This window comes from Hyperolius riggenbachi, chromosome 5, assembly GCF_040937935.1.
Source record: "Hyperolius riggenbachi isolate aHypRig1 chromosome 5, aHypRig1.pri, whole genome shotgun sequence".
Lineage (NCBI taxonomy): Eukaryota > Metazoa > Chordata > Amphibia > Anura > Hyperoliidae > Hyperolius > Hyperolius riggenbachi.
The window spans coordinates 136,361,056-136,379,576 of NC_090650.1; the positions used below are offsets into that span (position 1 = coordinate 136,361,056).

An 18,521-nucleotide genomic window follows, 5' to 3' on the forward strand; every position below is an offset into this window, starting at 1 on the left:
TGCTCATGAGAGGCACCTTGCAAAGTTTATACTTGTACATCTAACACAGCTAACTGTATGGTACATGTTGTGTTATTTCAAGAAGTGAAGCTGTAATGATTGGTGTAACACAGAGAGGGTCTGATTATTGGTGATCTGCAGTATCACCAAAAATACAGATATATACCTGATTATTGATGATCTGCAGTATCACCGATAATCAGATATATTACTAACCTCTGGACACCTGAGTGATATGAGTGTTTGGTGCAACAGTAATACTTTGAGAACAATATCTGGAGGACAGGTACAAAGGCAGTAAGGAATACTGCACTAGAGAATGAGTACCTTTCAGCAGCCTGAGAATCTCCCGCAGGGAGGAGACAGACTGGGAGAGGAAAGGACCAGAGCGTGAGCGACACCAATAGGGAGATGTCACTGACTGATCTGTGAACTATATCTTAACTGGGGAGATAGTTCTCAAGGTCGGGCAAGCCAGGTCGGCAACACACGGACATACAAAGTACAAAGACAGGAGGCTGATTCGGTAATCCTAAGGCACGCAGAGTTTGGCAACAGAGTATCAGATATAGCGAAATACCGAATCAGTGAACAGAAGAGTGGTCAGGAAAGCAGTAAGTCATAACAGATAATAAACAATGCCTAGTTTTGGGTGTGAGCTCCGTGATCATCAACACCCTGGAACTAGTCTGACATATAACAGAATGGTAACACAAGTCCCTAATCTTGGGTGTGAGGTCCGTGATCATCAACACCCTGGAACTAGTCTGAAGTATAACAGAATGGTAACACAAGTCCCTAATCTTGGGTGTGAGGTCCGTGATCATCAACACCCTGGAACTAGTCTGAAGTATAACAGAATGGTAACACAAGTCCCTAATCTTGGGTGTGAGGTCCGTGATCATCAACACCCTGGAACTAGTCTGAAGTATAACAGAATGGTAACACAAGTCCCTAATCTTGGGTGTGAGGTCCGTGATCATCAACACCCTGGAACTAGTCTGATGTATAACAGAATGATAACACAGATTCTGACAATAAGGTCTGAGTGCTTCCACGTAGTGATCGCAACGGCAGACAACCAGTGAATGACCAGCACCCGGTATATATAGCACAGCGCTCTCCAGCGCCTCCCCTAAGTGCTGGACCAATGGGAACTGGTTGAATCGTCAGTTGTCAGCTGACCAGCTTGGTCAGCTGACTCCCTTCTGGCTGTCATAAAAGTTCTGCCTCTCAGCGCGCGCGTATGTCCTTCTGAACCTGTGTAGACTATCAGTCCCAGCCACACCAGACATGTGTTGTGTACCACCCGCAGCGCTGGACGCGGAACCAGCCGCACCGCTATCAGGGCATGCGGCGGTTTCTCCGCGTTTAGCCATACTGGCAGATGTAGGCCTACGCGTGCAAACCGCCGCGTTGGATGCGGAATCAGCCGCCTTGTTCTGAGCACACGCGGCGGCTTTTCCGCGTTTTCTCACGGAAGCATAAATTGAACAATGCATTCACTTTAGGCTTTTTCCATAGCTTTGTACTATGATTAGCTGAGGCAGGGAGAGGTTTATCATATGAGATCTCTCATAATTGTGATAGTAGTGCAGTGTGGAACTCTGTATGATGCTAGATGATCAATATTAGGCAGTTATTGATCCACATCTAAAGCCATCTAAATAATCTACCAAGATGATTGTTTTGGGCCTTTTCAACCAGCAATATACGGTAACTTGTGTACAGCTGCCTCATGCAGCCCCTGGCTGCCCATGAGGTGGGGTGAGGCAGGTTCCTTAGGCGGCACTCATGTGGGGGGGCTGCGCCTGCCTGGCTGTGGGGGGGGGGGGGGGGACCGCTGAGCTGGAGGGAGTATAAGCCAGGATGGGAAGCAGGGGGTACAGCAGCGGGGAGGGGGGTCAGACCCCCCTCCCTCACCTGGGTCACCCCGTCAGCTCTACCCCTTCAGCTAATTGCGCAGCAACCAGCGGGCACACATGTCAGGTATCAGGCAGGGACTAACTCACCTCTTCCTTCTGCCTTCCAGCTTGCGTACCACCGCTCGTCACTTCCTGCAATGCTGCTCACTTGAGCGACATTGCAGGAAGTGACGAGCGGTGGTACGCACCCTGGAACGGGGAAGGAAGAGGTGAGTAATTGCTCCTCCTCCTGCTGCCAGACGTGTGTGCCCGCTGGTCGCTGCACAATTAGCTGGAGGGGGAGAGCAGGCGGGGGACCCAGATGAGGGGGGGTCCGACCCCCCTACCTATGACCGTGCCCGCTGCCCCCCTTCCTGGTTGCTACCCCTTCCATAGCATAATTACCTGGGGGCAATTATGCTATGGGGGGCATCCTCACAAGTTTGCCTCAGGCGGCAAAAAGTCTAGAGCTGACGCTGGCCTCATGACGTCACCACAATGGGTCGCTAAATGACCAATGATGACCAAGCGTATTGTCTCCTTTGGTCATCTGTACTGAAGTATAATGCTCACTTATTCAGTGCCCATAATCCCTCTTACCTTCTTCATAGTACAGCACATACTGCCTAGCTATAGCGTTCTTGAAACCTTTTACTTAGGCCCCTTGCTCACTGGCTGTGGTGCGTCACAAGGGACATGCAGGTCTATGGAAAGTTCACGCGATGCGACATGACACAAGTATCCAAATTGCCGCAATGCTATAGCAAAGGCTGCAGCGTGTTACAGCATGAACCGTGCTTACGACATGGATCATGCAGTAATGCAAGACAAAGGGCGACGCAGACAGTGTATATGCAAATGGGAGTGCTGTGCAGCGCGCACGTGTGGACTGACAAGACTACCAGTGATGTACTTCCTGTCCAGCAGAAAGTCCATCGCTAACCGGGGGCGGGCCTATGCATAAGACCCTGTCACCGCATGATGTTGTAAGGTCATTTGAAGCCTCATTTCTGCACTGCAATGCAGTGTGCGCACTGTGCCACATACAACAGGTGTGCAACCAGCTTCAATAATTGTGAAGGACAACAGCAATCAACGGTATGTACATTATTTATCGTGCGTATACTCAGCTTACCAATGAGCCAGAGAAGGGATAACTTTTGGCCAGTATGCCAGGTTAAATATTTATTATGCTATATCTCCCTGTTTTTCTGCAAGGGTGAACTGTGTCAGTTAAAATTAGTAGCAGTGTACAATACACTGAGATGCAAAATTATTTATGTAACAATAACCACATTCATCAATATGTCTGAAAAGATATTTCCTCTAACCATTCATTAATATGAAACGCCGAGCTGAATGTGAAAGACTTGCTATTGTATTTCTGCTTGTTTAGCATGTCTCTCTAATTATACAGTACATCCACTCAGGCTAATGGAATTAATTACCTGCATGAACCAGGAGGAAAAAAAATTCTGCTTGTGCACTATAAAAATGATTTCTCCTGGTCCTTTGAGTCACTCTAGTGGCTCTATTTAGCTTGATTTGTTTTTTTATTTTTTCCAACCAGTTTTTCTGTGTAATGCCAGTCTCTGCCCACTGATATAAGATCATCCAGCTCTGTACCGTCTCTTATTTTTGTCTGTTGCTTGACTCACTCTGCTTACAGACTGAATGCAGTACTGGCCACACAAAGACAGATTCCTTATTCTGTAATTCCAGTGATTTTACTAAAAAAACAACTGCAATATACTGTATGTGTCCCATGCAATGGGGAGGACCTGTCTTTATTAGAGGAAATGTGTAGGGCAGAGCTTTCAGAGGCCAGGAGTTACATTACTAAGACATTTGGAATGTTTGTGTGCCAGAGGACATATAGTGATCCATAGAAAGCTGCATGGGCTGTCCACACAGCAGGAATACCTTTGACCTATAGTTCATACATGCACTTCTTATTTTAGCTTACTGTAACATGCGGGGAATATAATGTTTTGGTTAATGGTTTCATGCTATGGAGATTTTGGAGTTGATTCACAAAGGTTACTTATTTTTCAAAGAGCGAAAAGGGATAATTTGCATATTTAGTAGTAGTGCATTGTGGGTAACCACAAATGTTCATTTATAACTGAATTATTGCAAATTTCCTTCTGTTTTAAGAAGGCAATTACACCAAGCTTTGCTTTTTTAGTAAGAGGGCTTTTTGGTCCCTTTTATCCCCCTACACTTTCCTAGTAGTTTGGGTCACCCTGAGCTGCTTGGTTACTCTGTTGTACTCGCCCAAGCCCTATTTCATACAGCCTTATCAATCCCTGCCATGTACTGATGAGGACCAAAAGTCCGAAACAGGCTGTCTACATGTGGGTTTGATATGGCTGTGTAAAACTTAAAGCTATAGGCTTGCTATATACCAGCGGTTCTGGATGCTTGCTTGGCTTAACAAGAGCGAAAAGGGCTAATTTGCATATTTAGTAGTAGTGCATTGTGGGTAACAACAAATGTTCATTTATAACTGAATTATTGCAAATTTCCTTCTGTATTAAGAAGGCAATTACACCAAGCTTTGCTTTTTTAGTAAGAGGGCTTTTTGGTCCCTTTTATCCCCCTACACATTCCTAGTAGTTTGGGTCACCCTGAGCTGCTTGGTTACTCTGTTATTTTTCAAAGAGACGCTGAAAAAAAAAATTCCCCTGGAGGGTACTCACCTCGAGAAGGGAAAGCCTCAGGGTCCCAAATAAGGCTTCCCCTTCCCCTGTAGCTGCAGGCAGTTCAGCGCTGGATCCCCGAAGTGTCCCGGAATCCTCCCTCGACAAGCCTGACAAGCACTGATGAGCACTGATTTATTTACCTTTCCTGGCTCCAGCGAGGGCAATATTGTGGCTTTCTGCAAGGAGATAGGCGAAAATAGCCAATCTCTGTCGGGTCCGATCTACTGCGCAGGCGCAGGAGACTTGCGCCTGCGCAGTAGAGCTGCCCGACAGCGATCGGCTATTTCCACCTATCTCCAAGGCGGAGAGCCGATACTGTGCCTGCGATGAAGCCGGGAAGGTAAATATTTACATCCCCGCCATCCCGGGAGCTTTATCTCCGCCGCCATGGGCCCGAGGAGGACAGGGGAAGCCTCAATAGGATCCGGAGGCTTCCCCCACCCCAGGGGAGTACCCCCCAGGGGAGGTTTTTCTCAATACAGGTTTTCTTTAACTGTAAGGAGTGCTAATGCATGAGATAAACAAATAAGGAGAGATAATTCTTGAGATAAATAGAGAAGGAGAGCTAAACCATGAGTTATGTCAAATAAGGAGAGCTAAACCATGAGTTATGTCAAGTAAGGAGAGCTAAACCATGAGTTAAGTTAAATAAGGAGAGGTAAATTATGAGTTAAAGTGGACCTGAACTCTTGCACAGGACACAAGGAAAACAACAGAAATGCATCCTGTAAGTATTAAAAGAGTTTAGCCTGTTTAATTCCCCCTCATTTGTGTCTAATCCCTAGTTGAAATTTGACCCCCCCCCCCCCCTGTGTCACATGACTGCCTATGGCAGATAAGCAGATACGCCCATTTGAAAGTATAGGCTGTAAACAATATGTCTGCTTCCATGAATCAGGAAGTTTAAACTGTGCAGATTTATTTTAGGATTTGTATCAGCTGTAGCAAAGAAATGTTTTTTTTTTTAAAGGTTATTATGCTGTTGTGTATCTTTTAGAGCAGAGAGGAGTTCTGAGTTCAGGTCCACTTTAAGTCATTTAAGGAGACTTAAATTGTGAGTTAATAAATAAGGTGAGATAATTTAACAGAAAAGCTTTGTGAATCAGGCCCATTGTGCTTCATTTGAGGTACATTTAAAGTGGAAATTGTTTTGGATGTTTAGAATAATGATGCCTAGTGTATTCGTTGTGAGATTTGGCCATTTGTCCATTCTTGCACCCAGTGGTCCTTGAAGTGGACAGTGTTTGAGTTGTTTAGAATAATGATGCTTAGTGTATTTGCTGAGAGCTTTGGGAATTAGTCCATCCTTGCACCCAGTAGCCCTCAAGTTCTTTACTTCAGTAATCGTGGGTATGCAAGCTGCACCTGTTATAGATAATATCTAAAATGGAAAAGTACTGCCTGTAAGTGTTACCTGTGACTAAGCCTAGTCACTTAAACCTGACAAAACATGCCAACATCTTTGAGTTAGTTCTTCTGCTGCTCCCTGGTTGTCTACCATGGGTTGTGGCGCTTTGACAGGTAGTATGTAGAAGCTTTCCAGAGGCGCCAATAGAATAAAAGTCACTTAAACGAGCTTAAAACCGATGGGGCAGTGGTGGGCCTATCCCATCCATGCAGACAAAGAAAACAAAGGAAGGACTGTGGTATCAACAGTCAAACAACAATTTATTTATAAAACTGATGCCCCATCAGTTTTAAGCTCGTTTAAGTGACTTTTATTCTATTGGCGCCTGTGGAAAGCTTCTACATATTGCTAAGTCCACCCTTGGTGGAGGGTTGTACCCATCTTCTTCCCATCTACAGAGAGCAACTTTTAATCCTGAGTGGGGTCAGGTTAATCTCCCCACCTGCCTTCACAGTGGTTGCCTAATGGTAACCCTGGTTTGTGAGTATTAAATTGTTATATTACTCATTATTAATTATCATCTATACAATATCACACTATTGGGCTCTTGTTGTCCCCCCCCCCCCCTTTAGCTTTGACAGGTAGATACATTTCTGCTACCATTAGGAAAGACTCCGCACATGAAAGCCTTAACCATGCTTCAACGAGTATATCAATTTTGCCTTACTTATTCTCGTCTACAAAGAGTTCAGTCATTTTGGCCATTAAGAGCTCAGTCATTTTGGCCATTAACATGGATTCATGATCAGTGTTCTTGACATAAGCTACACGAGGTTGCAGATTGCTGTGGGTCAGGCAGCGTTTATTGGCTGCTGCTCCCATCCATGGACAAAAAGTTTTGTGATAGGTGAGTGTTGGGCAAAAACTCTTAATTTTCCTCCTCTTCCTCCATTTGTGTTCCAGAGAGAGAAACACATACCAGAGGCATTTGGACACTGCTCAGCTGATGCCTGACACTGGGAAAGTGGCAGCCCATTCTCCTCCTTCCTTCTGCTCCTTGCACCTCAATACTGCTTCTGTCTATTAGCCCAAAGAGCATCTGTTCTAGCAGACAGACAATAGGGATGGTATCACTGATGACTGCTTCATAACTGATCACTTTCCTTGGTTCTTAAAATAATGTTTAAAGGGCACATGCATTCTAGATCTCTAGCTACTTCTGAAGGGTGAAGTTGACAAACTCAACAAAGCATATTTTCTGCACACATTTTATCAGGTACTCCATGACATTTCTGTTTAGCTGGGGAAGTCACTGCTGCATAAAGTAAAACTGCAAATAGCAGGAATGTCACAAATAAGGTTTGGATGAAGGTTGCAGTGGTTTTGCATATATACCAGGGAGAAGAATGACTGGGTAAGACAAGCTAAAAATTTAGCCCAGTTTCCTGTAATTATCAATCAGTGATCGCCTAAGTGTAAGTAGTGGCACTGGCTTGGGAAGTGCGAAACTATCAGGTTCATCACATGCGCTCATGATGGTATGTGTGTGAGCTGTCAGTGGTGAAAGGCTGCCTGTTTTCACATACGATCTTGCCTGACTTTAGGTTCTGTCAGATCCCTACATGTTGGCATGAGCCTGTGTGACTGTGTTCTCTAAGCATACACATTTAAGTACATCTTGGCACCCTTTTGCCTCTGGAGCATTAAACACTCTGTGGAGCTTGGCAATGTTGACAATGAAGAGGTGGTGTTCCTAGAAAAGGATTGAAAAGAGGAGGTCATGGAGGGCAATGGAAGCAGAGGTTTTTAGAAGCATGAGTAGGAGATAGCATAGGTATCTGAGATAGGAGAATCTTACACAGCTCATGTCGATACCACAAAATCAGTGGGTATACCCCTAATGACTTGCTTCCTACTGCCCCACACCACACAACCCTTGCTAATGCTTACTAGATCATATACAATAATACAACAAAAATAACCCCCCAACACTCCTTCAGCAATGACATTCGCATTATTGGTATCTAAATGCCTCCTTGGCAATCAGACCTCAGATCAGATTAAGTTTCTTATCTGGGGAACACGTCTACTTAACTTATGTAGGTAGGGCACACTTGGCTTACTGTTAGAAAAGAGTACAGAGAAGGAATAAGAGAGATAATTAAAAAAAAAAAAAAGTAACTTCAGCAATATCCCGAACCAAAAAACAAAGGCAACCCCAACAAATATACAAGAGAAAGAATGCTGTTTTATAGTGGAAGGGGGCTCTGTCATGGGGGAATAGGGGGCCCAATTTCAGTGTTTGCCATAGGCTCTATATTACCCAGATAAGCCTCTACTAATCTCTTATTGAACCCTCTAGAAGAAAAAAAAACATTTGAGTGCAGGCAGCTGAGGCTGTTTATATAGCTTGAACAGAAAAGGAGGAGGTAGAAGATGCAGCTCCATCAGTAGGGCATGAAGCAGGTTAAGCAAGCCATCTAGGGCCCAAGTTATTTTCTTGACTACATCATACAGGTTTATAGTTTGGTGGAGGGACTATCAGGCTTGCTCATCCCGAGCTAATCACGAGTAACCACAGTGGTTACTCGTGATTCAAATCAGCTGTAATTGGAGCAGGTGTGCAGCTGGATGCGGCGAGGTTAATTACCCATAATGCCGCTGCCCGCCCTGCGTTTTAATGAGCTTGCAAGCGTCCTATTTGTCACATTGCAAGCCTCGCTATGGCGCACTTTCTCCTTCAAGCCGGAAGGAGAAAGTGCGCCATAGCGCATTTGAATAGCGTGATTTGAATCACGAGTAGCCACCGTGGTTACTGGTGATTAGCTCGTGATGAGCAAGCCTGGGGACTATAGTGAGGGGTTGTTTTTCAGCAGTTTGACTTGGCCCTAATTTTTAGTGAAAGGACATTTTACACAATTTTAGGCTTCCAACTTTGTTGGAACGGTTTGGGGATGGACCCTTCCTGTTCCAACATGACTGTGCACCAGTACACAAAGAAAGGTCCATAAAGACATGGAGAAGCAAATTTGGTGTGGAGGCACTTGACTGGCCTGTACAGAACCCTGACCTCAACCCAATAGGACGCCTTTTTGATGAACTAGAGAATAGGCTGTGAGCCAGGTCTTCTCATCCAACATCAAGGTCTGCCCTCATAAATGCTGTTTTTGAAGAATGCTCCAACATTCCCATAAACACAGGATGTTATAGTTGGCCAACTCCATATTATAGCCTCTTGATTAAGAATGCCATTAAAGTTCATGTGTGTAAAGGCAGGGATCCCAATACTTATGGCAAATATAGTGTAAATGGCAAAGGGGGCAGGATGGAAAACAAGTGAAAACATAAAAATATGAATAGAACCTACAAAGTCGACAGAGAGAAGGAGATATAGTAAAGACAGAAAAGACAAGAAATTCTTCAAAGGAAGTTCTGATGACTAAAAAGCTCTCATATAATCTTATCAATTCTGCCTTTAGTCTTCTCTGTGTTTTCTAGCAAACTATATGAGAGGAGACAAGTAATTGGGGCCAATTTATAAATGTGGTGGTCTGTTATTGCTTTGCCACATGGTTGCTCTCTATTTTTTAATATTTCATTACTTCTTTTATAATGCCAAACTAATAACAGTGATCAAACTTCAATTATACAGTATTTATTAATGTGTTGATCAGTAATATCGTAATTACCCTAAACTCATGATCCATATCTTCTTTCACTTAAAAGTGTGTATGGATAAACAGCTACAACCATTGCAGATGACATGTAGCGGTTTAGTACAAACTTAAAAAACTCAGTGGCATACCTAGGCCATTTGATACCCGGTGCTGGGCATTAATTGACATAACCCCCCCCCCTACTACATCAAGGAGTGTGGCTCATTCTGGTTAGGCGTAGGTGTGTGTGTGGGGGGGGGGGAGGTGCTATTGTTAGGCATAGGTGAGGGAGGGTAGTGTTAGGTGTAGGTATGGGGGATGTTAGCATTAGGTGTAGGTAAGGGGGGGATAGTGTTAGGTATAGGTATAGGGGAGGGTAGTGTTAGGCGTAGGTATGAGGTAGGTTAGTGTTAGGCATATGTGGTGGAGGTTAGTGTTAGGCATAGGTAGAGGGTGTCAGTGCTAGTTGTAGTTATGAGGGAAGTTATTAGGTGCAGGAATAAGGTTAGGTTAATGTCAGGCCAGCGTATGTGGTGGGCCCCAGTTGGTGTTAGGTGAAGATGGGCAGAGTCTAAGGCATAGATGGTGTGGGGGTACCTCAATCAGCAATGCAGACTCTGCATTGCTGATTGAAGTACCCCCACCCTACTTATGCCTTAGACTTTGCCTGCAGCCCACCTTCACCTAACACTTTGTTACTGCAGAGTATTGTGTGCGGAAGCAAGCCGTGCTCTTATCTCACCATGCTCCACCATCAGAGTTCACCAATGCATCCTCCTGTCCTTGTTAAGCTCTCCCCCAGTGCCCGGCATGTCTTCCTTCATCACGTAATTACATGCAGGAAGAGATGCCAGCATGAGGGGGGGACCTGAACTAGGGCAGGAGGTCATACATCAATGGACTCTGTTGCTGGAGCAGGTGAGTTAATGGCGCAACTTGCTTCCACTTGCAATACTCTGCTTTCTGGCAGCAGGAGGAGGTCTCTAGTGCACCCCCCCCCCCCCATGGTGAAACCCGGAGTGGTCCACTTCCGCTGCCACCTCCTTAGTCTGACACTGGGAAAACTGATAAACACTGCTGTTCTTCATTGTAGCCTTTAATGTTCTCCACTTGCAATGTGTTGAACACTATTGGCAATCAACAAAGTGGCAATCTTGCTGATCCTCATTTCATAAGTAATAATGAACTGCCCAAGTAGCGATGGGGAGGTGGCAGTGCTGAGCAATGTAGAATGCTTAAATGTGAAAAGGCCCTAAATATGATTTTTCACTGAATTTCATCTTCTTTGTCATCTTCCTCTGCAAACAAAGAACTGATATGAAGGCATTTCCATGCAATGATTACTTAAGATAACAGGATGAGGTTACTGTGCATAGGAAATGCATGGGATCTTACCAATCTGCTATGTCAAGCAAGGATAACTTATTATTGCAAGATTTCAGAGCGTATCACATTTTTATTTATGTATGTAGGACCGTTTAATGATAAAAACAATATAACTGTAAATAGTGTTTACAAAAAGATTTCATAACCAAAACCTTCAACATGCCAAAAGCTATACAAGAAAATACATACTATTACTTGTGAATTTGCAACATATAGATAATTATTACTTACGTTCTAATCACAACCATTAGACTGTATCCAAAAACACCAACTCCAACCATAAAGTAAGAAAGCGGCAGTCTGAATTTCAGCCACCCGATTGTGCGCTGGTTATTGTAGAAACCGTAGAATAAAACTGAATATTTGGCATAACCCTGCAAAAATAAAGCACATTTTAACTTGAGATCATTTTTTTTCTCTAACTTTACCACTGTACAAAGATCTCATTGTAAATCGAAAAAGTTGTTAAATTCTGTAGAGTAGAGTGATATTTAGGGATAATTACGAAGCCTTTACAGAAAATACTGTGTAATATAATACAATGGTATTAACTTGACAAGTTAATTCACAGCATCACTTATTTTAGATGTTCTTGCTAAGATCTCCCAACAGTAACATAATTGTTTTTCTATCATTTTGTAAAGAACTGCACTGGTGCTATTTAAAAGTAGGTAAAGGTGAAATGCTACCAGAATGTTCACTTTACAAACCATTATACTAAATAAAAGGAAACATTGAATACCATACCTCAAAATCCCAAAGGACAGAGAAATCCATGGCAGTGTGTTCTTCATTCCGAGGCACAGTCTTTCGAGGTAGACTGCCATACGGTAATCCCATTAAAATCTAGTTAGCAGTAAGATGACAATGCAATAAAAATAAATTGGGATGAAATAAAAAATGAAGAGATTTTAATGAAGCGTGAAATGGCCTATACTACATTTATCGGTGGCAAGGAAAAGCTGAGCATTTGGATGTCAAATTACTCAAATTTAAAGCAATACACTGTAATTGCTCAGGAGGATGAATAAATATAGATGAAAAATACCATGTTTTGGTGCAATGTTTGGTCATGGTGATGCAGTAGATAGCACTCTTGCCTTTCAGTGCTAGAACCCCAGGTTTAAACGCTAGCCTGTACACTTTCTGCATGGAGTTTGTGTGTTGTTGCAGTGTTTGCAAGCATTTTATTTAGGCACTACAGTTTTCTCCCAGATTCCTATAATATAATAGTAAATTAAATGACTTTCCTTATTTCCTTAAACTGGCCTTAGATTATTAGGCAAACCAGCAAACCACACCATGTCTATGGTAGGGCCCCTCAAATTTTGAGCTCCTTTGAAAGACAGTTAGTGACACCACTATGTACTCTATGCAGAAAAAGAAAGCACTATATCAGTGAATAATAATAATAATACTAATAATAATTACAGTACATTTTAGACTCCGGCATTAAAGCATTACTTCAGGCACACTTCTAAACATCTACTCTACAATAAAGGACACCTGAACTGAGATGGATATGTAGCAAGCCATATTTATTTCCTTTTAAATGATACCAGTTGCCTGGCTGTCTTGCTGATCATCTGCCTCTAATACATTTAGCCGTAGACCCTGAACAAGCATGCAGCTCAGATGTTTCTGACCAAAGTCTGACAAGATTAGCAGCTTGCTTGTTTCAGGTGTGTTATTCAGACACCATTGCAGCCAAAGAGATCAGCAGGAGGTCAGGCAACTGTTAAAAAAGAAAATAAATATGGTAGCCCCCATATCCCTCTTAGTTTAGGTGTGCTTTAAAATACTTTTTTTTCAGACTCTTCTAGACTGTTATAGCAGCTAAAACCTCTTTTAGCTTTCATACTTCATGAGAGAAGAAACCTGGTAGCAAATTGGCCATACACAAGCCGATTACGGAAGTGATTGATGTCTCCCTGAAATTGATCATTTCCGTAGTCTGTTACCAAGCGCCACTCAGATCAGGGACGTAACTAGAAATCACTTGGCCCCCCTGTAAAACTTTGGATGGGGTCCCCCTACCACCTGCCATACATGCCATACTGAATAGGGACTGTCTACAAATCTTTGGCTGCAAAACTTTGAATGACTCATTATCAGTGGCTGAGCATGACTGCATTTGAACAATTGTGCAGAGATCAGAAAGCTTTTTTTCTCTCTGTGCCCTTAGCTTTCAGTCTCTTTGGACAGGGAAAATAAATTTCTCCCCCCATGAGGCCCCCTGCAGCTTCTGCCCCCCCCCCCCCCCCACGGCTGCATCCCTTGCAGGGTCTATTGTCGCGCCCCTAACTCAGATTCCACAATAAGTTTTGATAAGCCATCACATTTTTAAAAGATATAAACTTCTAAACCTTATCTATACTATAAGGTGTCAGTGTTAATTAAAAAAATACTTTTGTTACATTAACTCCATAAGTAAATCTCATTGTTGATCAGGGCCTCATTTTATCTAATGCTCAGAACTTTTCTGTGCAAGTACACTAACACTTTAAGAAATAGTATTATAGCTGCCTGCTTTTTGGAGTGAGGGTGGACAAATACCAGTAAAAAGCTATGAATTAAACATAGGTATGGGCATTGAAGAGTAAAAAAAAGTTGGGACATGGAAAATAATGGAATCCAAGGGACAGGTGGTGATTTGGAAATGTATATATTAACGCTTTTTAGTTCCAACATTTGATATGTTGTCTCTGTACTTTGCTAATTAAATTACTGGACTCACTGTCAAGTCCCTATGCTGGTGCATTGGGTCCTAGATTCCTCTTGGTGCACCGCAATTCCCGGACTCATGTGGTGAAAACATGTAGGCAGCTCCTGGAGGCTGAAAGAATGATACCATTGACTGGCTCACACAATCGTCCTGACCTACATCCAACAGAACACCTCTGGGACATCATGTCACGGTCTATCTGACACCAACAGGCTGCATCTCAGACTGTTCAGGAGCTCGGTTAAGCACTGATCAAGATCCAAAATAGTGAGCACGATTAGCCTGGACTATCCTGCCACATCATTTTTCACTTTGATTTTCAGGCTAGCAGCAAAATCAATGGTGGGAAACCTGCAGGCAGAACTGCAAGTCATTCAAGTGGTTCCTAGTCACATTTCCAGTTAACGTGGTTATAACGTTATAAAGTGGTTATAATATAGAAGAATTTGTGTGCTGGTGATATCTTCTGTCTTTAAAAGAGGACACCAGCAGTAGATACAGTGTTCAGTCAGTGTGACACTTACACATACTGTAAATCACAATATATACCTCCCATCTTCTAACCTTCACAAGAAAAAAGGAGAATCAAGTCCAGTTTATTTCATTACTAAAAACTTTATGTTAGAGTTTTGATTTAAAAACCTATTTAAAATAATATCCCAAATATACCATATGAAAATGTACCTGTCAACAAATAGACTGGTCCACTCTACCTGAGCAAACTTCTCTAGCTATGTCAGGTTTGAAGGGTTTCCTTTTCAGGTTGCATGTCTCAGTCCTTTCCACATATGTTTACATTATTAAGAGCTAATAGAAGCCCACTTCAAAGTAGTTTCATGTTTCATATTTAAGCATTATTGAATATTGAGCGTTTTAGCTGTGTGCTTTGAGTAATTTTCCTGGTGGAGGATCCAATACCTGTATCTAACACAGAGTTCTCTGAAACTGAGCAGTACATTTCACTCCAAATTGTCTTGATAGTCTTGAAATGTCATTGTTCCCTATACAGATTTAAGGGATCCCTTATCGACAAAGTAGAGTAGCTCAAGTAGGTTTCTGAGCCTCCTCCATGTTTCACAGCAGGTAGGGTGTTCTTTTCCTGAAACACTTTATATTTTTCTTCTGTGAACATGGAGGTGTAGTGACTTGCCAAAAGCTCTATTCTTGCAAAATCTGGCCAAAGTACATTCTGCCAGAAGCATTGTCATTTGTCAATATACATTATAGTCAATTCCATCTGGCTTGTTTTCCTATAATCCATGGGGTTCTCGTAATTCCACTCAGCTCTTTGGCACTCAGAAAGTAATAAACAGTGCAGTCAGACACTGATTGAAGTTACATAATACAATACAAAAACATTTGTAAAGCACTTTTCTTCCAAAGGACACAAAGCGCATAGATATGTCTCAGATGAAATACCAGGTTGCAGACTGTGCTGTGTTACAGAGGAAATAGTCAGGGGTTCATAAATGCCATACTAAATAGGTGGCTTTTCAGGTTGGGCTTAGATACTTCCAAGGATGGAGATGATTGGGTGTGGCAGGGAGTTCCAAAGTGCAGGGGCAGTATGACAGAAGGCTCTGTCTCCAAAGGTTTTGAGGTGGACCCTGGGGGTAACCAAGTTATTAGATCCTTTTGATCTAAGATTGTGGGGCGTGTGATGCAGTTGCAACATGTCCTTCATGTATCCAGGGCCCAGATTGTGCAAGGATTTGAATGTCAATAAGCCAATCTCAAACAGAATTCTCCATTTTACAGGTAACTACTAGGTGTGAGAGAAGGGTTGATGTTATGTGGCAATGGCAAGGTTGGCTAGTTAACAGCCTTGCAGTGGAATTCTGTACTAATTGCAGGCGGTGCAGGTTTTCGTTTGGAAGGCCTGTATACAGACCATTGCAGCAGTCCAGCCATGATGTGATGAATGCATGAACTAGAGTTGGAAGATCTGCTGGATGTATGAGGTGAACCTTGGTATTCAGCTTGTATCTCTTTGTTCTCAGCTTTGTGTCTACTATTCTATTTTTTAAGTTATTTTTGCATTATTTAACAAATACAATGAGAAAACTAAAATGACCACAATCAAAAGCAGAAAACAATTAGGCCCAAAGTATAACATACAGTTTGACATATGACTGGATAGACATCAATCCTGTCTAATATTCGTATTATCTTTCTGCCCATTCTGGAGTTGATTTGCCTACTAAAAAGTAAAAGAATTGGATACATTACCTTAAACGAGGAATAGTATTTCCAACTGTTGTCATAGTAACATCACGCTACCTGGAGATGATCTTATAAATAATATTTGCGGCTGTTGTCACAGGAACATCAATCTTCTTGGACGTGGTTTTATAGCCCTTGCTTTTACATGCTTGTCTATCATTTTCTTTTAGATCTCTGCAGACAACTCTGTCCTTCCCTTAAATGTTTAAGCAATATTTACAGCTATTGTCAAAGGAACATCAAGGTGCTTGGTCTTATATCCTTTTCATTTGACATGCTTGTCTATAATTCTTTTTCTGATCTCCTGACAACTTTCTATGTTGCTTTCTCTGGTCCATATTCAGTGTGTGACACACAATACCAATCAGCAGAGTGACTAATTTACTTTATTTAAATTTGCTGAAATTCTTATTGTATGTTGGATACATGTATGACAGTAATTGAAGAAAACTGCTAATTTTAAAAAGCACTCTAATCCAAGTATGGTTATTATAATGTTTTATAGAGATGCCAACAAATGTGTCCAGGCCATTTTACAATGATGTGGTAATTTTCGGCACTTGCTACTGCTAGGAAACACTGGTTGTTGCAAAACCCACAATACTAATTTCCGCTATAATGGCACCCAGTGGACAATGTTAGCGCAGAAGGTGCCAAGTATAGCTGAAGTGCCAGAGTGTAGGGATCAAAAACAATGGAGATTTAGTTGTAGATAGCTGCAGCAGGGGTAAGTTGCTGAGTGCAAGTGTTAGTCGTAGATGGGCGTTGGTAGGTAGGGGTAGGTTAATGTTAGGAGTAGATAGAGGGATAGCTAGTGTGTGAGGAAGGTAAAGCCATAATAGAGTATCTGTAAAATTACCAATATTCTAATATCACAATTATCCAATGCCCAATAGTAGAATAACAGCCGTATTGCGCCCAAATTTTCCTGGCACCCTTTTTTTCATAGGCACAATTTACAATAAAATAAGTAATGGTGTATATCTTTTTACACTTCCTTTGCTTTACTTAGGGCCATATCAACCACCTTCAGATATACATAGGACGGTGGCTTTTCATTCAATTGTTGTGCAGGCCACTCTGTCTATAGAGAATAGGTACCATAGTTTCTTTGCCCTAGGAATCAATCAAAGTGTAACAAAAACACACATATGTTGAACTGTAATTGTCTACACAAGTGGAAAAATCAAAACTCCATTTTTGGGCAAAAAAAAAAAATCATTGTGCAATTAAAATAAATGGAAATTGTTCCCATAATTTTGTCCATTTATTCTTCTGTTTCTAAAATGAATAACACAAAAATAAAATGACAGTCAATATATAGCATCAAATGAAAGCCCATTTGGCCTCTAAAAAAACAATATATAGGTTGGCAATTAAATCAAGGTAAAATTATCCATCAATACACCATAGCCTCAGCCTCAGCAGCCATCATAGGTCCCATTGTCTTCACAATTTAGGGTCCTGTTACATCAGCTTAGTGACAGCCATTTTTCCTTATTGCAGCCACATTAACTGCAGCTGTAGATCAATTTCAATAGGGACAATAAGATGAGACTCCCCCAACCAATTCCACATTTGTTCTTCTTTTACAGGGACAGAATGTACAATATCTACTTCAGTAACTCCAAAAACAAAACTTAAAATTTACATTTGTTGCTTTTGATTTTGGCGTCCATAGCGGTGAGATGTAGCTTCTAAAGTGTTAGCTGTGTCATTAAGGCTACCACAGTTTCTCAACTGATATAGTAATTTCCATTGAAACAAAAATGTTCGAGAAAATGTCTAAAAATGCACAGGAAATGCATAGAAAAATGCAATTTTTTGTATGCCTTTCCATGCCGTTGCGGTGAGAATGAGGCCAAATAGTCTATATTCCTTCTGTTGCTGGTTCTACGTTAGATTGTGGCTTTTGCTTGCTTAGTTGAGTGTGATATATATTTCTATTATGGTCTTTGATTTTCCTTTCAGGGTGATAGGGACATCCTTCTATGTACCCTTTTGTTTGTCTACATCATTTTTATTCTTGCGCCATTTTATACTAATTTCATTCCTACCGCATACATTTTTATTTTTCTAAAGGAGGTATTTTTGAGCTCCATGGAGAGTAATTGGTTGGGTAGACTTAGTAACTTGTTTGGGCCAAGTTCAAGTAATAACATCAATAGACCACATGAGGTCAGACAGCTGAAAGTAACACGCAAGAATTATTTAAAACATGGTGCAATATAAAAAGTCTATAGCAGTATAATGTATCAGGCCACGTTCACAGAGGTGCATTGTGGTGCGACGTAATGGCCTCTTTGTAATGCGGCTTACCGCACTGCAATGAATGCACCACCTATGCAACATTCACAGCGCAGCAAGAGCATTGTGGTATACTGGGCTGCAGCATCGTAACACACTGCATACAGTGCATTACCGCTAAACGCATGCGTTCACAGTAACAGTGAAGAATACTTTGCATTGACTGTATGCTTCACTGTGCCTGACACAATGCAAGCATAGCGTGTGGGGCCACTGTCCCAATTCACTGCATTGCATTCCTGCTAATGCAATGGCCAATGTGAAATG

The 18,521-nt window shown here is 42.0% G+C and overlaps 1 protein-coding gene across 3 annotated transcripts in view; it reads right to left on the minus strand.

Moving 5' to 3' along the window:
* Positions 1-18,521, minus strand: part of LOC137518440 (transmembrane channel-like protein 2) — a 229,023-nt gene that overhangs the window by 84,002 nt on the left and 126,500 nt on the right. For all 3 annotated transcript variants that reach the window (XM_068236303.1, XM_068236302.1, XM_068236304.1), the window contains 2 exons: positions 11,747-11,845; positions 11,231-11,373 (listed from right to left, as the gene is read on the minus strand). In XM_068236303.1, the coding sequence (XP_068092404.1) occupies positions 11,231-11,373; positions 11,747-11,845 (242 nt within the window). The remainder of the gene's footprint in view (positions 1-11,230; positions 11,374-11,746; positions 11,846-18,521) is intronic.